This window comes from Anopheles bellator, chromosome 1, assembly GCF_943735745.2.
Source record: "Anopheles bellator chromosome 1, idAnoBellAS_SP24_06.2, whole genome shotgun sequence".
In the NCBI taxonomy this organism is placed as follows: Eukaryota; Metazoa; Arthropoda; class Insecta; order Diptera; family Culicidae; genus Anopheles; species Anopheles bellator.
The window spans coordinates 49,833,669-49,851,559 of record NC_071285.1 but is presented as its reverse complement, the minus strand read 5'-3'; the positions used below and the strand labels follow the sequence as shown (position 1 = coordinate 49,851,559).

At 46.0% G+C, this 17,891-nt stretch overlaps 3 protein-coding genes across 8 annotated transcripts; 1 reads left to right on the top strand and 2 right to left on the bottom strand.

The window, feature by feature from the left end:
• Positions 1-853: 853 nt before the first annotated feature.
• LOC131206245 (ceramide phosphoethanolamine synthase-like) lies at positions 854-8,635 on the bottom strand. Its single transcript, XM_058198762.1, has 6 exons — positions 7,643-8,635; positions 3,453-3,657; positions 3,204-3,344; positions 2,946-3,103; positions 2,694-2,860; positions 854-2,591 (listed from the first exon to the last, which is right to left on the bottom strand). The coding sequence occupies exons 1-6, from the start codon at positions 8,316-8,318 to the stop codon at positions 2,019-2,021; spliced, it is 1,920 nt and encodes a 639-aa protein (XP_058054745.1). The 5' UTR covers positions 8,319-8,635; the 3' UTR covers positions 854-2,018.
• A 706-nt stretch (positions 8,636-9,341) lies between these two features.
• On the bottom strand, positions 9,342-15,335 carry LOC131206173 (coiled-coil domain-containing protein 6). 2 transcript variants are annotated; one of them, XM_058198611.1, is made up of 5 exons: positions 15,194-15,335; positions 13,879-14,003; positions 13,673-13,763; positions 13,111-13,544; positions 9,342-13,040 (listed from the first exon to the last, which is right to left on the bottom strand). In XM_058198611.1, exons 2-5 carry the CDS (start codon positions 13,992-13,994, stop codon positions 12,356-12,358), a joined length of 1,326 nt encoding a protein of 441 aa, XP_058054594.1. In that variant the 5' UTR covers positions 13,995-14,003; positions 15,194-15,335; the 3' UTR covers positions 9,342-12,355. The 2 variants fall into 2 exon arrangements, with proteins under 2 accessions (XP_058054594.1, XP_058054595.1); XM_058198612.1 differs by lacking the exon at positions 15,194-15,335 and adding an exon at positions 14,761-14,765.
• A 351-nt stretch (positions 15,336-15,686) lies between these two features.
• LOC131210835 (IST1 homolog) lies at positions 15,687-17,411 on the top strand. Of its 5 annotated transcripts, none has more exons than XM_058204168.1 (4): positions 15,687-16,426; positions 16,487-16,578; positions 16,643-16,762; positions 17,084-17,411. In XM_058204168.1, the coding sequence occupies exons 1-4, from the start codon at positions 15,769-15,771 to the stop codon at positions 17,273-17,275; spliced, it is 1,062 nt and encodes a 353-aa protein (XP_058060151.1). In that variant the 5' UTR covers positions 15,687-15,768; the 3' UTR covers positions 17,276-17,411. The 5 variants fall into 5 exon arrangements, with proteins under 5 accessions (XP_058060151.1, XP_058060118.1, XP_058060143.1 ...); XM_058204135.1 differs by adding an exon at positions 16,965-17,009 and having other exon boundaries at positions 15,687-16,572; positions 16,643-16,840; positions 17,087-17,411; XM_058204160.1 differs by having other exon boundaries at positions 15,687-16,572; positions 16,643-16,840; positions 17,123-17,411.
• The last annotated feature ends 480 nt before the right edge of the window (positions 17,412-17,891 follow it).

Below are 17,891 nucleotides of genomic sequence, written 5' to 3'. Positions count from 1 at the left end.
CAGTCCACGCTGCCCAGCCTTTAAGCCGCTGCAATACGAGAAGAACCGCGATGTTGCGGATGAATAGAAGTTACAATCGGTGTATGACAAACAAAAACAATCTGCGTGACGCTCTGCTTACGTCGTGATGACCCTCCGCCAGTCATATGATTGCTGTTCGCACACCTCTACGAGATTGTCATTAACTGAATCCAACCAAACCAACTTTGAACGAAATTAAAGACGCGTTCACAAGCACAAACTGTTGATTCAGACCGCAATATTCAATTGGTCACATTTCGACGCCTTTCGCTAAGCACGGCGTTGGATAAACAACGCGTTTTGGAAGGTACACATTGAAGATATTGTATTCAAACGCTAAACACAAGGTTAAGATAACTTCACTTTAATTGATTAGCACTTGAGCACTTTAACGAAATCAAACCGAACCGAATGACGACAAACGAAACAAACGAGCCGAGCAAAAAATTAGAAATTTCGCAGGTGTTTGCGATCAGCTGTCATTTGCGAGCCGCCGAAACGTCAACTGCTGAAGTGTTACGCCCTTCAGAAACGATTACCAAAGTTGAGCACGAAATCCATGAGCTTTTTGAACATCACGGGTTTTGAAAATTATTAAATAAGGACGAGCACTTCTTTGCCTCGACCTATTTGTCATCAGATCAGTTGCTATCAATTACGTAATGGTGAAATGAAAAGCTTTTGAGAGAGTGTCGGCGGGTCCCGGGACATTTCTTTCACTGTTTACCGTACACCAGGACCAAACAAAGGGTGCACAATTTAACAGACCTACTCACAGTTGAAGTCGATTTAAAAATACTCAGCATTTATTTACTTTTTATTCGTTTTATTTTTTTACTAACCTCTCGACAAATCCAAGAAGCCCACTATCCACCGCATACGTACGAAGAGAGAAGACGGAGTATTGATCAAACAAAGTGCACTTTGAAGCTCTTGCAGCATTGAAATTCTATTGTGCGTTAGTTGTAGAAACGTATGTAAATCGTAAGAAGAAACTTTAGTTTTTTTTGTTATTGCACAGTTGTGGAGATGGTTGGTTGGAAATATGTAGTCAGTTATGTGCAAGAGCTTCAAACCCTCTGGAGGAATAACGGATGTTTAGAAACTATGCGAGACTTATGTTTTTCTCAAGAGAGGCAAGAGAGCCAGTTGAAAAAGGCCCGGATTTAACTGCCTCCTGCCATCTCGAGTTTTACGGACTATATATCATTTCTTGAGCTACCCTTTCTGGTATAGTTCTGGGCTGTGGAAGGAGATACAAGCTTAAAATTAACCTGCGACCTTCGTTCTTGCCAAACGACCGAATTAACCCTAACTACTGTCCTGTCCGTTGGTTCATCCAACACCTTTTCCAGGCTATCGGTTTAATACTTTCGCCAAATTCTACCAATAACCTACAATGGATGATAATAAATAGATCGAGATAACGGTATGAGGTAACGATTCAAATGAAAACGAAACAGCACAACGTTGCACAAACTGCTGCGTAACTAGTGTGGTGGACAGAAAAACAAAACAAAACCTTTCAATATGCCGGGAATGCATTTATAACAAGGCCGCTTATCCTCACCCAGCCTTTCAGAATAATTCTACAACAATATCACAAAACACGTATTCGATTGACCAAAGGGGCAACCGGCACGATTGCAAGTGAGGAAAAATCTTTACCAACCTCTTTAGCCCCCCCGAATGTCTAATTAAGAGATGTTACAATAAATATCATAACCAACTAATCGAATGATTGAAAACATTCTCCATACGCCACACGTTTTCAAACCCGCTTTCGGTGCTCAGAAAAACCGCCGCTTCTCAAGCACCCGCCAAATTTTGTAAATGTTTGAAACCCATTCTAACATTAAATTCATAGCAATTTTACGGAAGCCTTCGTTGTCGCTTTCGAGGAGAGAAATTTCACGCTACTATTCGGGTGACACTTGAAGTAAATGTGTGCAAACGCAAATTCGTCCGTAAGAGGAAGAAACACCAAAGGGCCCATTTTAGAGGGCTTTTTTCGCTAGTCCCTTTGGTCCGTTGGCCGGCAGCTCATCACCGACCGGAAGATGTCGATTATTGCTCTCGTTGTTGCTCAACTTTGGCGAACTATTACCACTCTTTGGCTGGGCCGAACTACCGCTGAACGACTTACGCTTCAGACTGGCCACGTCAGTGTCGAAAGGATTGATGCTGTTGCTACACTTTACCGGCTTTTTGTTCGCTGGCTTTCGTTCGAGATTATTTGGAATCACACAGGTTGGCTGAGGCACCTGATCGGTGACATCGTTTTCATCATCATCACACGGTACCTTCTCCGATTCGCGGCGGTTCGTTACATGTTGGTAAACTTGCAGTTTAGCCTTCCTGGCCAAATTGCCATCGATGTTAGCGATCCAGATACGTCGGGCCGTTAGCATGCAAACGTCCTTAACGTACAGGACGCAGCTGAACGCCTTGCACAGTACGCCGTACACGGTGTCATACTCGTTCGGGATGATGCCATCGACGGAACTTTCGAAGTAGCTGAACATCGGAAACCATATGCGGGTCCGATTAGAGTCGTGTGACATCAGAGCCTGGGAAGGAAGAAAGGCACGAAGAAAAACAACGCAATCAATGCGGGAAGATGCTTGAAAGTATTCGCGGTTCTCGCTCGCTCTTGTTCCGCGCCGCCCTACCTGATTGTTAGCTAAAGTATGGTAATACAAAAACAGTCGCGACGTTATGTAGAATGCCACGAATACGTCGATGGAGTAGTGCTCATGGGCGGCCAGGATGAAGAAGATTCCAAACATGTTCAGCAACCAGGTGAGCGTATGCAGGAAGTAGAGGTTCCGGGGAGTATCTGTGGTTTGTAGTGAAAAAGTAACGAAAGAGCAACCGTTAAGCCAACTTCGTAAGGAATTGAGGAGATGAAACAGCCGACGTACATTCTGTGATGAAAAAGTTCAACAGCGTCAGGGCCACGGTGTGTCCGCTAAACATGTAATCACCACAAGTCCGAACTCCCTGAATCGACATGCCGAGTCCGCTCCAGATGGTGTAGGCACGACTGATTCGGAGATAAATCATTTCTGTTATACGAACGCTGTAGGAGAAGTGAAAAACAAAACGGTCAGTCAGTTCTAGGACGGTAGTGATAATTGAACCGGATTTGGGATTTTCTGGGACTCTGCACACAAACTTACTTGCTATCGTTGAACTTATGATCGTGTGGCGTACACTCGAGGTGTGTCCCGGGAACACTCAGCGAGGTGATAAGCATCGTTACGCAGCGCAGCAAAAACACGGTTCCAGCCAGTGCAAAGAACCGTCGCAGGAGCACCATTCTACACGTGGGCAGAGAAAGAGAGCGAGGGACATAGAGTTGAAAAAAGTGGTTCAAACACGCGTAATCATTATTGCACCAGGGCGGCAGGACATCCAGAGCGGCTTACCGATGCCTGTGGACCACCAGGACGCAAACCCATATGCAAAACAGCAACGTTCCGGTCACTTCGCACATATGGAACGCCCACGGAATGTGGGGCACGTTGTCGAGGAAGATGTCCGGCAGAGGGGGATACTTTTTCATGTCCGGCACCCGCTCGTGCACAACCACCATCACGAATGCCGTGATCCAGGTAACGAGAAAGGCATAACCTGCAAGTGAAAAAGAACGCAGACGGAACACATGAGCACCTTGGGCGCCGAGGTGGGTAGGAGGGCAATTTGGGACGGATGCAACGAGAAGTAAGCGGCCGGCGGAGAAAGCGACAGCAAGTGGCCGGTTGCCGTCACCATTACCGGGCGGCAGTTTTCTGCACTATCCATCCATCAGCACACAGTATTATGTTGTATCACCACCAAGCACCACACCATCGTGTGGCCCCACGGCCGAGCTTTTTATTTGCTCCTCAGTGGCGTGGTCAAGCCATGACACAACGTGCGAATACCCAAGCTCTCGGGGGGTTATGCAATGCGTAGACTCCACGAGAAACATGCAGTAAAACAGAAGAGCCGAGCCGAGTGCTTCTCCTTTCAACTGACTTTTGTTTTTATTACCACAAACATGTCCTAAACAGCATCAGCAACAAAGAAGACATGTATTGTTCAGAAGGCACCAAAAACGTACACCACGGACGGAAACCGACAATGCACAGAGTTTGTAGTTCCAGGCGTACCCAGCGAGGGGGGTTCCCGGAATGCATTTTCTTTGTCCAAATGGTCAAACATCGTAAGAAAATTTGCCAGGCCGAATTCCTGGTAGTGTGTCCATGAAACAATGTGCCATTAGCGTTCGATTCGTGGTACGTCTACGAAAATTACGACTAATGAGAACATAAAACGATTTATAAAAAAACATAAAACGCAGAATCAGTTATTGATTAAACAATATCAAAGCTGAAAATCATCACAACCAAACAAAGCAAAACTTGAGAAAAAATCAACATCTTTCCACTGATTGTCGGTCAATTCCTTCGTGGACGTTTGAGCGACGTGAAAGCATTGTGGCCTCTTCTGGCCTTCGAACAGCTGTTTTCGTGATGAGAGTGAGACATCTTGTTGAGCAGACGACACGGACCCAAACAACGAGCACGGAGCGCAACCAGACGCGTGAATAATGGAAAATCCATGGCTTAGGGTTTAACACTTGCCCGTTTATCTTATCGTTAATGCCGCTGAGGGTGCTTTCTTAGGACCGGTTCGTGGATTGCTTACGAAGGATCGTCCGGAACAAAGCAGCCAAAGGAACTCGTGTTAAGACGTGTTTTGTGAAGTGTTTCAGCGTGAACGGGTGGACTTTACCCTCCATCAAACGAAGGGTAGACAAACTTTCGATAACGCAACATCCAGACGGACGGGCGATGACGGTGAGCATCGCGACGCATTCAGCGTGTTCCGCATGTGGCGACCGAGGTGAATCATCAAGCCATCAGCATCAACGAGTCAGGACTGCGAATGTGAGCTTTGTTTACTGCTCGGATCCGTATCAACAGCGGGGTTTCGATCGATGGCCCGGTCCACTGCGACGGCCACGGCGCACAATCTTTGGCACACTAAAAACAATTCTGATAAACACTGATTACCGTTTAGCGTCAACAAACCGACCGAAGGCCTTCGAATGGCCCGCCTGTGCACGGGCAGCAAAACCAAATCGCAACAGGCAGTGTTGTGGGTGATATAAAAAAGTAAATAAAGTTAAACGCGCCAACGGATGCCTTTGAAAAACGAATTAAGGTCGTCACGCAACCTCACCCCTTCTACCGATCGCGAATCACCCGCTGCGTGGCGTTCGGGTGGCCGCTGGTTGACCGCAGACATTTCCCGGATGGTGCGCGAGAAGCGTTCGATGGGCGTTCGATTAGGCGACGAATTGTCACCGCGATGCAAATCGTGATACGTGAACAAAATTCATTAAAATCACCGCCAAACCACGGGACACGAACGCTATCGACAGAGTTGAGGATAGTTCAAAAAGTGCATCGTCAATGTCATTGCTCGAAGCACAAGAAGCTTTTGTTAAAATCAATCAAAAGAAAAGAAATTCTTCTGTACGTCTGTGGAAGCATCTTTTGACCTCATCAGGATCGGTTCTGCACTCGCGGACTTTTGGGTTTCACCGCCGATAATTAGCGATTGTCATGCATATTAGCAGCGCTTGCAGCTTTCGAGTCAAAGACGCCACTAATTGCGAAGCGCTTAATGTTCTTCTTTAATTAGACTCTCTAAATAGGCGCGCTTCAGCTTCGGTTCTCGAATCGCGCGCACAGCGCAACGCAAATTGACGTAAGCGATTATCGTAATTTATCGATTAGCCGAGCACAGATCATTCGGGTTGAAATTGTTTATCGAAATAAAAAAGGAAATCCGTGCGTTTTCGGCGAAACTTGTGTTCCGGTGGCAAAAATGTGACGTGCTTTTAAGATATGCCCAACCTAATATTCGTTCTTTCTTTTGCCCTCGGCCGTGATAAGTGATTCTTCTTCTTATCCGGCAATAACAACGGCTTGGCCAGTAACAAAGAAAATGTTAGAGTCTGTTGTTTACTGCAACGTTCTGTTTTTATGCGAGGGGTTGTTGTCCCCCCTCCCCAGTCAGGCCGGTCTAGGGAATCGAACCTAGGTCACCTGCGTGACAACGATCAGCGTTACTCTATTAACGAAGTATAACTAATAATAATTTAATTTAAAAAATTACGTAAAACACAACTCTTATAGTACTAATATATACAATAGCACAGTACTACAATAGTAAAATATGATCATTCATAACGACAGATAAAGTACATCGGGTACCATTCCGTGTTTTTTAATGCAAACTGGTGACGGTTGAATGTACTTGCAAGTAGAGCTTGTAAATTGTTTGCGTAATTTCTTTTATCGCTGACTGCGTTCGTTGCTAGGTACCGCTGCCGAAGAAAACCTGTTCAACCCTTCACCGGCCCAGGATAGCAGCACTTCACCGGGCACACTGCGATCAAATGACGCCGGGCAGTCATCCTTTGTGTCAGCAGTTCCGTTTTGGTGACCAAAATGACAAACGCCATAAATCAAATGGGTGTGTAGAGAGATAAGCGCCCGAATCAGTATTGCAAAAACCTCTGATAAGTTTTGCATTTCCCCAAACGCTGACTCATTCGCCCACCGATAATCCGGTCCAGGGCTTGGGTGTCAAGAAATTCATTTCCGCCGGTGCTATGTGAAAGCAAAACCAAAAATCGCACACCGGAACGGAGGAAAACGCAATTCGAAGAGCCTCCCGTTTGGTGCGGCGCTCTGTTGAGGTCGGAACCGCACATAATTGATGCACTGATCAATGAAAGGTGCTACCGAGCGGGGCTAAAAATAAATCCACGGTACAAAAGCACCAAGCGCCTGGCTCGCGGGGAATAGGTTTTTGCATTATAGAACTCTCTAAATCGGGTCGATGGGCTGAAAAAATAGACGTCGCGTGTAGAACAACGCAATTACTGGCCGGGGGAGCTTTTGCCCGCTTCGCAGCCGCCCTATCGCGTGTCATGTCCGGTCGACAGGAGGCGCGCACCGATACGATATCCACCGGCATCTTGCCAAAGCTGGCCGGGCGAACGGGGTAGCAAATCATTCTTTTTATTTTTGGACATCAATTTTATGTTGGCACTACAACTTTTTCATTATTGATATGCCACCGAAATCTAATGTATCTATCAAGAACCATGCTATTTCGAAACGAGTCAACACCAAACATTGCACGGTAAGCTAATCCAGTGCCTGAATACCTTTCAGCTCTATCGATTCAACATATCTATCGTAGGGAATTGATTTAAAACCATGGAACTCCGAATGACGGGGACCATTTAATAAACCGCCAACTAACCGTGTGCGGAAGTGGTATATCGGGTCATTGACAACGGTGAGAGACCCTATTCTCGACCAATTTACACTGTGGCGATGCTTGGGAGTGTTCTCATTGCTGTGGCCCACCAATTGAGAACATTCGCTTGCAGTGATGTATGTTTCCGACGTGGCGTTCTCATGCAGTTTCCACGGTTCCGACGCACCAATTAGGCTCAATAAAGGGCTCGCCACGTCCGCTAAGCGCCGACCTTACTGACCAGTCGTAAATAAATCGCTCTCGCTGCGGATGCAGCGATAAGTAGACTTACCCAAACTTATCATCGTTTTGAAAAATTCTGGCTGAATGCAGGTCGCACAACCGTCGATGGACATCGGGGGAGAGATCCGTTCCAGGTCACTGTAGCTATAACTGACCGATCCATAGCTCGTCCCCATGCTGGCGAGCAGGGAATGGTGCAGATTGGCCGCATGCTGCATCGCGGGATGCACTGGCCCGTGAGGATGCGTTTGGTGCGGAAAGTGGTGTGCCTGGTGATGCTGTTGCTGGTGATGGTGCGGCATGTCGGGCAGGCCTCCGGCCATGAGATCCGCAGCCCACAGCCCTGTCAGTCCGAGGGGTCCCATGGTGGTCAAGTTTTGTCGTTGCAGGTTTCGTGTCGCAAACCAGAACCGCTTGATGTCGCCAAAGCGCAGTTCCGCCGAACAGTGGCGTGGAAGATCGTGCACATCCTGCTCGGTGATCGTCAGCAAACACCGACCATCGATGTCTTCTTTCGCGATCCACTCGATGATGCGCCGCGAAAGGCCCTCCCGCCGGGCCCACTCACTCACCGTCTCGCAGGACCAGCTCAACACGTTCGGTGCCTCGGACATTTTGCCGCCGTCAACACTGGGGGAGGAGCTGTTTGCATTGTTTTTTAGCAACTGCCCAAAATCGTACGCCACCTTTTGCGTTGACATCGAAGCAGGCGCGTCGACGGGCATACAAATAGCAGCACCGGAACGTCACCACCACGATGTTCGAGCTTTTGCGGCGATTTTGCTTTTTGTGTTGCAATTCGCTCCAAAAGGCACTTCACTAGTGGACGGGAATGTGCGTGAGCGGGCGGAAGTAGGTTAATTTCACTTTTCGCACACACTACGCACCACGTAACCGCGATGCACCCGAGTTGACATCGGGCAAGTTTAACACGGGCACACTGCGACGGAGGCAGATTTCTTCCACTGCAACTCTTGCGTTGCTGCTCTATGTTCCTCTGTTCCTATGTTCCTCTGTTCCTATGTTCCTATCTTCCTATGTTGCTCCGCTCCGTCTACGACGTCCAGTGTTTTGAGGCACACAACATGCCCCCGTAGAAATCGCAGGTCTCGCAACCACGAAAAAAACATCTCTCGAAACGTCAAACTTCGGGATTTTCGTAGGTTGAATCGGGTTTGTTCGGGTTTTGTTCGGGTGGAGCTGCAATGTTTTGTTTCTTCTTCTCATCGTTGCTTTTCTCAGCAGTCATTCAACTGTCACTGCCCAACTATGCCTACCCAACGGGTGGGTGTATTATTCAAACAGTTTGGATCAAATCCAAATTCCAACAGTTCTGTTTAGATCATGTTAGATTCGTTAGATTCGACAGCGGTCTATGTTGTTGTACGGGGCTTCATTCGTCTCGGCCGTTTCACTCCATTTTGTATTCGCCCGTCGTCGTCGAAATGTATTTCAGGTCAATTGTTAGGAACATTATTAATTATAAATGTAATACCATACACAATATATTATACAATACCATACACCGCTTGAGGCGCCTCCTGAAATAACCGTACAAAGCGTTTCACTTCATTTTGAATTCACCTGTCGTCTTTCAGGTCAATTGTTAGGAACATTACTTAGGTTGGACGGCCAAATGTATTTCCGGAAGCCACGATTTGTTCGATTCACTGTACAGCCTCATATGCTGTCCCATTTGAGTGGTAATAAGGCAAACACAGCAGCCACATTTATTGACCATTATTTATTTTTCCATCTTCTTGCATTTTTAAAATATCGCAAAAAATGTAATAATCATACAATAATATAGTATTCGTACTGATAAGAATGATTACACAGTAAGCTGTCGTGTCTAGTAATATGTAGTACAAAACATTCCCAACACGTCCGGATCCCTGTCTGGCTCTGGCTTTTAAAGTGTGTGTCTTGTGTAAAGAAACTCAAGCTAAACTCTTGCCGCAGTACGTGGCGATCGACCCGTAGGCGTTTTCCTTCCTGTGACTTCCTGTGAAAAATGTGCAGGAACGCGAACGGTGTTTCGCCGGCGGTAACGGGTATATTGTTGGATATCAACCAGGCAGCTTTTCGTTTCGTTCAGGTTCAACCCGCCGGTCGACCGTGTGTTGGCCAAACAGTTATCCGATTCTCAAAAACCTCCTCCTCCTCTGCCGTAGAACAATTTCGTTAACAGTTTCCATAAATTTAGCGCTAATCGTAGTCCAGGTTTAAACAAGCATCACATTTATGGCCAAAATATAAGCCGAACACAATGTTCCGTGGTTACGTGTAGAAAGACTTTGAGAAAGTACAACGTGAGCGATCCATTTGTCACACTTGGGCGGGTTAAATATTGTAAGCAAGGTTACATTCGGTTTGTATGTTTTTCTCTCTTCCTTTTCATTTGCATTCATTTGCAGCACTCTTCATTATTGCGCTTATCGGCGACTGAACTTGCTTTTCAATGCTAATGGTGTAATTAAAACAAAATAATAGCATGATAAGGCATCATAAATTGTAACACTACACGAGCCGAAAGTAAACCGGAAAATTATATCCTTTCAAGCGTTACAAGTAAGGTAGTGAAACAAGTATCGAAAGTGCGTATTACAGTTTGCGTATAATTGTAAATAGTGCCCCACGTTATGCTAAGGATCGCAATGAGTACCAACTTTCAACGCACGACCATTGCTGTTTCCATCATTCAGTATCCCTTTACCTTGTTTTTACATAATTTCTATTCATCTTCTTGCTTCCTTTCCGAGCTTCGTAGGTCGTATGGGGTTTTTGCGAAAGCGGATTACTCAGTACTTAGTTCCGTACCATATCGGTAACGTGCTGTTTCGATTTTGTGTTCCGCTTTCCCCCGATAAAATAACATTGAGATACGATTCTTATTCAGCTCAGAATGAATTGGATTATCTATACAACTAACATTACAGTAACAGCTGCAGTTTAACATTCGAAGTGAGAGAAAGATGCAATTGTTTCTTGTGCTGTGTTATAGCGTGTAGCGTGTTGTTCCTGTTCAAGTTCCTGTTCGAACGCCGGTACCTATTTTATTTGAATTCCTTCGATTTAACCTCTTCCCGATGTCGGTTTGAATACGTAACGGTTGCTAGCTATTCTACCCCGGTGGTAGTTGATGTTTATGGTTATTTCATTCTGTTATGTTTTTCTTGTTACTGTTTTCTGTTTTGTAGCATGTTTGAATTTAAAAAGCAATTTTGTTTACTCGTCTTAGCTGTTTTATCGTCGGAAAAGGTTTTACTATGCGCACTTTTCTGTGCTCATTTTTTGTTGCTCGTGTAGTGTAAGCTTTCAGCTATTGACTCTACTCTGGTTGCTATGATTACATTCGACATTCCTTCTCTCGAGTTGTAGCATTATTAAGAGTCCATCATTCCTATTGTGTTCGTGTGCAAGGTATATAGAGAGTCCGAGTAGAGAAAGATAGTTTAGCGATTAGCAAACAGAGTGCTCGTCACACGACGTGCTCAAATTTTCATCCTTCGGAATCATTACATTTATTTTTTTCATGCTTTTGCCCATTTTGAAATTTGCGTTTCGCGGGTTTTGGTGCTACATTTACATAGCCGAACTATTATATTTAACCTTTTTTATGGCGCTCCGCATTTACCACGAACCATTCTATGGTTTTGAGCCAAACAAAAAGTAGAAAGACATAACTCTACCGTGCTTACCATCGAACCGCGAACCCGGAACTAATTTACACGCGCGCGCCTTCTGCATTACCATTCATTATCGTCTCCGGAAAATGTAACACCCGAAAGATCCCCCCGTATGTATAATTTTAAATCCTTCGATTCGCCCCTGTTATGCCTTTGTCGTCTTTAATCTTGCCTTAATAAGTACGATGCGTTGGAACGTATTTCGTTCGTTGTGTGCTGACTTTGGACACTTGACGCACTTAAAAATAAGATCCACACATCAAATTCGTTATTTCCGGTTTTGCATAACCCATTTCAACGTAAACTCACTCACATACAAACACGACAATTACTAGTAACTTGTTTTGTTTCTGTTTTTGCAAGAACAATTCTTTCGCGACATATTATAGACGTGTGCTGAATGGGAGAAATTCCCAAGAGGCATACAGTTGGCCCATATGACAAATTGAAACATAAGACTACGTTTTCGAAGACGTTCGAGGAACAGGCTCAGTACTGTAAATATTCTACCTATCCCGGTGAGCAATAGTTCCTGCTCAATGACGTGTCTATCGCGTGTAAGGTTCAAGAGGACAACACATGAATCGAATGAACCGTGTACAGACCGGTGGCACGTTTTGCGCTTGCCGTGTGGTTGTTTTTGAATGTCTTTTAGATTACGGAGGCCACATGCTTCGGGATTCCGAAGAGGCGTGAAACACATAAAACGCAGTTTGTTATTATGCACTGCACTGCATAATGTTCGCCGGCCAGTGGCGGTAGGTGAGGAGAAAGCTGATAAGAAATGATCACCCGATCGACGAACGAGTGCGATCGAATTTGCGTGTTTGTGTGTCTTCGGTGATGTTTTGAGGAATTGTTAGCGTATTGAAATTACAGAGAAATACAGTAGAATTTTAAAGTTTTTTTGCTTGTTTCGAAAGTTCACGCAAACCCTAACTAGCCGACGGCAGAGAACCTACCGGTGACAAAAGGGATTCGATCGTGCCGTGGCAAAGCAAGAAACGGGTGGGGATTCATACCACATCAAACCGTTCCTGTCTCCTTCCTAGTTGTCCCGCACGAACATACATTTAATCCTTGCACATCGAGGTATCCATTGGACTGGCCGGCTGCACAAAGGACGTCGTCGACGCCGAAACCACCGTGTTAGTGCCGGTGAACGATATATTACTGCTAGTGTTGATCGAGCTGGAACCAATGCTGTTGAGCGAGTTCACACTCGCTCCAGTGAGCAACGGAAACAGATGGCCACTGTCGCCAGCACCCTGAGCGCCACAACCGGCGGACGGGGCGGCCACGTGTGAGGAAAGCACGTTCGGTGCGGATGTGTTCAATCCGATCGGGATGGCAGGTTTAATGAACCGCTCACTGGCCCGCCGGCTGACGAATTGGCCGCAGGCTATGCAACGGGTTAGACCCCCGGGGCTGATTGGCCGTTGGCTGGCAAGGGCCGACACGTTTTCGTTGAACAGTCGCTCGTCCTCGAACTCGAGTGACGACTCCGATTCGGACAGATGCCGGGACAGTGCCTCTCGCCGTTCGACCTCTTGTTGCAGTTTGCGCTGCAGCCGCTTATTCTCGTCCCGAATGCACTTTTCTTCATGCGCAAACTGTTGCGTCTTTTCTTGGCTTTCCTTTTCAGCCGCCGCCAGATTACTACGTAGCTGGTCGACCTCCGACCGAAGGTTGGTGATATGAGCAGTCAGTTTCGACGCCGTATCGTTGCCGTTCTCATTCCGATGGTGACTGATCTCTCTGAAAAGGGAAATTTTTTGGCTAGACCGAAACACTTTGCTTAAGGGTAAAAAAGAGGTGCTGTGCTTACTTTGGACTAGTCGGATCGGAAACCGGTTGATCGAGTTTAATCTGCAGTGAGCGCTTTTCTGCTTCCAGTTTGTCCATGCGCTTCCACAACTTATTTACCAACGCTTCCTGCTCCTGTTCGAGAGTGTTCTCTAGCTCCACCATTTCGCGCCGTAGCTGCTCGAGATGGTTCTGCTTGGCGGAAGTTTCCGCCTCCAACTTCTCGATCTTGCGCATCAACTTGTTGACCAAGCACTCCTGCTCCTGCTCCAGCGTTTGTTCCAGCTTACATTTCTCCTGGCGAAGTTGGTCGAGTTTGCGTGACAAATCGTTCGTCAGGCACTCCTCCTCGCGCTCGTAGTGATGTGCCAGCGTTTCCTTCTCTTTCTTTAGTGCCTGTATCTTCTTGAGCAGCGTGTTAGAGATGAACTCTTCCTCCTGTTCTGCCTTCGCTTGCTACAAAACACATTAATAGTTGCGATCGCAAAACAAACATAAGGTTGATGATCGATAAGCGTCGTGCATTATGAAGAGCTGATCTTCCGCAGCAACTGATTCGTAACCGCAATTGTTTGTCAACTTACAATAAAAACGGATGCTTGACGCAGATTGCGGTTCTCCTCCTGGATGACTTTGACGCGAATTTTATATGTTTCCAGCTCTACTTTCAAAACCCTGATCAAGGGAAGACAAACAGAAGTTAGTTGCAGATAAAAAACGCAGACAATGTCGAATAAGGGTTTATTCGTCTCAAAAGTCTAGCCTAACGAAGTGTTATTATTGCACTTACTTGTTCTGTTGGGTAAGGCTCTCGATGCGCTTTTTGAGCTGCTCCCGGGATACCGGGCTTGGTGGAAGCATGGCCCCGCCATCGAGTGAGCTTTCCGACTCACACGGACTGTCCATTTTGTTAGTCTAGGAGGTTAAGAAAAACAATGGTTAGAGAACAATTGCCGGCCTTGCATGGTCTACTGAAAGGGAATAAGTTGCTCTGTTTAAAAAACTATGCTGCCTACTACGTATTGCTTTTCTTTATCGTTGGTTTTCCCTTAACGAATCAAACCACCAAAGCTACGTTGCAGATAACAGGATTGGTTTTTATGTCAAAATTTGCAGCCTCTTAGTCATCGTGATTCTGGCCCATCCCAGGGCGTTAGATAAAAGTTCCGAAAACTGCACTGCCCCAATGCGATAACTCGGTAGCCGTGGTTGTAGCCATAAGAGTTGCCATCGAATGCATCGCGCTTGTCATTAAGGGCTGGTTGATAACTTTTTCACGAGCCTTAGCAGCCAACAAGGCTTTTCTTTTACTTTAACAAACAGCAATCGGCTACCATCTGGAAGATAGCTGCTTTAGTTTATAAAGCAACCAAAACCAAATGAACCAAAAAATCCTCTTCACCACCTGACTTCCTACTACCCGTAATCTGACACCATCGGGTAAATCAGCAACAAATGGTCATGAGGAAGGACACGGAATGGTCGAAACGGAAAGTGCATTCTCACAAACGCGAACTCTCGCACCCCATTCGTGTTACGAATGCTTTTTTCTTTTTCTTTTGCTTCTTCCTTGCTTTCGCAAGGGTGCCCTTGTTCACCGAGACGTTCTTTTATTGCTCTCTTCACTGCCTTTCCCTGTGCCACATTTTGATCACACTCGTCACAATCTAACCGATTTATTATCCATCGATGACGGCGGATGTGAGGGGCGATGTACCTCACATCCAAAACCGCACAACCGCAAAACCTACTCAAGCGGGCTGGATTGAGGATGCAAAAACTAAGAAGACATCGTAACGTTACCTCTTCCATCAAGCCGTCGCGTGCTATTGCTTACGCCGATTGGCCATTGTTAATGCAAATGGTTCAAAATGTCACCAGGGGCAAGGCGAAAAAGAAGGCTGAAGATTTGTACGGTATTGGGATATTTTTCATAGAAACTCTGAGTGATGAGTCGCGTATGTTGCGTATGGGGAGATGCACCACCAGCAACGTTGATCCGGCGAAGATCCCCGTGCGGAGCCCACGATCGACCCACCGCAGAGGAAAACTCATTTCCTGTGCGCTGCGTGTAATAGTGAAGACGTTTGCACGATTCGACTTACATCCAACTTGACGCTAGAACCGGGTGCCTTTAGGGGATGGATTTGGCTGTTGATTAACTGAATTATTGCCTTTATCACTGCTACGAACACGGAATTTGGTTCACTTTCAAAAAGTTTCACGAGCGACGAAAGTTTGCCGATATTTTCTTCTTGCTCAACCTCAAACATCAACAGCAAAGCTCCCGCGATTTGACAGTTCAGCGGTAAGAAAGCTTCTTCGTATCGTTTATCGTGCAAGGGAAATCAAATTGAAAAGTTAATTTTCAGCACTAATTAATTTAAATCATTTAATTAAATCATCGGGAAGTAGTAAAAAAGTTCTTAAGGAACGAACATGATATTATAAGAATGAATTGTACTCTGATTTCTGTTGCGTCAGGGTCGAGCTAAAGCGTAGTTCCTATAATCGTGGGTAGGTTTCTATAATCCATCATCGGTCCGTAGTTTGACAGCCGAGTGTTTTCATCATCACAACAGCGGAGTAGCAAAAAAAAGTGCCCCACGCAAGAAAAACAGCGGAACCTGTGTGAGTCACAGGCATTAATTGAAGTGAATTTCAGCTTGTGTCCTTCACCATGTTTTCCAGCGCACCGAACTACACTAAGCTTAAAACGAATCTGCGGCTGGCCGTGAATCGGCTGAAGCTGCTCGAGAAAAAAAAGAGTGAGCTGGCGCAGAAGGCCCGTAAAGAAATCGCCGAATACCTAGAGGCTGGCAAGCCTGAGCGGGCCAAGATTCGCGTGGAGCACATTATTCGCGAGGATTACCTTGTAGAGGCAATGGAAATAGTAGAAATGTACTGCGATTTGATACTTGCCCGCTTCGGTATGGTAACGCAAATGAAGGAACTGGACGAAGGCATCGAAGAAGCGGTCAGCAGCATCATTTGGGTTGCCCCACGGCTGCAAGCGGATGTTCAGGAGCTGAAAATCTGCTCGGATATTTTCACCGCCAAGTACGGAAAGCAATACGCGGAACAGGTGCGGGCGGCCATACCGCCGCACAAGGTATCGGACAAGCTGATGCACAAGTTGGCCATTAAGGCTCCGGCGCGATTGCTGGTGGAGAAATATTTGATCGAAATAGCGAGCATTTTCGACGTGGATTACAATCCGGATCCTACGGTGATGAAGGACGACCGATCGAGTGTGTTGGATAGCGATGAACTGATCGATCTGGCCGATACGAACAATCTAGATGGCTCCTCAGGAGGGGCAAGTGGTGGCGGGGGCAGCTCCGGCAGCGGAGGAGCAAGCGGCGGTGGTGGTTCGGTGGCGACAAACACAGCAACAGTTCCTCCATCAATGGGATTTGTGGCTTATCCTCCGGCAATTCCTCAGCTTCCGACCGCTGCACCCGCCGTTCCATTCCAGTATCCGGTGAGTGCTGAAAAGCATGCCTTGATGCTGACCATATTTTCAAATCCGATGTTTGTCCTCTATGCTTTAGGCCGGTCCGAGCGGAATGCAATTTGGAGGAGCATCTGCGCCACCATTTAACTACAACATCCCACCAAATTCGTCCGAGAAGGAGGAGATTAAGGATTTGAACATCAACTCCAACTTCATCAAGGAGGAGAAAGGGGCCAGCGACACGGGAGGTCCACCGCCCTGCTATTCTTCCCTCAGCCCAGATGACAATATGCAGGTAAGTGAATGTTGGAGATGCTACCATTTGCTATCCCGCTTCAAATGGTCAGAGTTTGCAGACCGTGGCGTAATATTTTTATTTTCTTTGGGTTCGCTTATATTTTGGAATGATTGTTTGTGAGTATACGAAACCCAAAAGACTCATGTTCTTTTTCGAGCCTTTCGATGTAAGCTGATTCCTGGCTAGGGCGCAATCCTGGCGCAATCTGGTTCAATATTTCTTTTTGCTTCTTTTGCTTTGCAGAACTCAACTAAACCAAAACCTCAGCCACGGTCAAAGTTTTCCCCGGAACTCAACTTCCCGCCACTGCCGAACGTGCCACTTGATCTGCCCGACATTCCGGACGACAATGACAACAAAAATGCCGACGAGGACACCATCGACTTCGATGACCTATCGCGTCGTTTTGAGGAGCTGAAGAAGAAAAAATAAATGGTTTCGATTTTTCTGCGAGGGGTCACATGAAGCATGTGCTTGGTGAACCGTTGATGTTAGATCTTACCTTTGTTCATGCGTATTGTTTTGCCAATATGTTTACCAATAAGTTGATAATCGAATAAAGTATGTAATAACGAAAACGATGGTCTCTGTGCTTTTGCCTACCATTCCTTTCCACCTTTGGTTTGGTTTCGGGATCCTCCCCTTGCAAGCGTTCATTTGGCCGTCCTAAATTTGTTCGCTGGTATTTTGCGTTTTTGTTTCACGTATTTTTGTGAGTTTATTTAAAACCATGAAAGACGGCAAAGCAATGCCGTGTGATCTTTTGGGGCGGAAGCGAACTTTTTGTGCAGATTTGAAAAATCAACCTCTATCATAAACTATAAATCAACTAACCAATAAATCAAAACTGGCCAACAAATAGTATATGAGAAATAAATCAAAAAGCCCACTGAAAGAAGCTCCACACTCAAAATCTCACAAATTGTAACAAAAACAATTCCATACGTTGCGAAAGGAAACCAATAAATATTGGCATCCGTTCCTGAAAGGCGCACTGACAGTATGTGTCAGACGACTTTTCTCATTCGCCATTGCTTGGAAGCCATTG

What these genes read in the sequence shown, in the direction of transcription:
- LOC131210835 (XM_058204135.1), top strand. Translation starts at nt 15,769, where the DNA reads ATGTTTTCCAGCGCACCGAACTACACTAAGCTTAAAACGAATCTGCGG. An exon ending in CCGTTCCATTCCAGTATCCG is followed by an intron (nt 16,573 to 16,642) that starts GTGAGTGCTGAA and finishes TCTATGCTTTAG; the next exon opens with GCCGGTCCGAGCGGAATGCA. An exon ending in GCCCAGATGACAATATGCAG is followed by an intron (nt 16,841 to 16,964) that starts GTAAGTGAATGT and finishes ATTGTTTGTGAG; the next exon opens with TATACGAAACCCAAAAGACT.
- LOC131206245 (XM_058198762.1), bottom strand. Translation starts at nt 8,318, where the DNA reads ATGCCCGTCGACGCGCCTGCTTCGATGTCAACGCAAAAGGTGGCGTAC. An exon ending in GAACTTTTTCATCACAGAAT is followed by an intron (nt 2,861 to 2,945) that starts GTACGTCGGCTG and finishes TACAAACCACAG; the next exon opens with ATACTCCCCGGAACCTCTAC. An exon ending in ATACTTTAGCTAACAATCAG is followed by an intron (nt 2,592 to 2,693) that starts GTAGGGCGGCGC and finishes CTTCCTTCCCAG; the next exon opens with GCTCTGATGTCACACGACTC.
- LOC131206173 (XM_058198611.1), bottom strand. Translation starts at nt 13,994, where the DNA reads ATGGACAGTCCGTGTGAGTCGGAAAGCTCACTCGATGGCGGGGCCATG. An exon ending in GTCAAGCATCCGTTTTTATT is followed by an intron (nt 13,545 to 13,672) that starts GTAAGTTGACAA and finishes TGTGTTTTGTAG; the next exon opens with CAAGCGAAGGCAGAACAGGA. An exon ending in TCCGATCCGACTAGTCCAAA is followed by an intron (nt 13,041 to 13,110) that starts GTAAGCACAGCA and finishes TTCCCTTTTCAG; the next exon opens with AGAGATCAGTCACCATCGGA.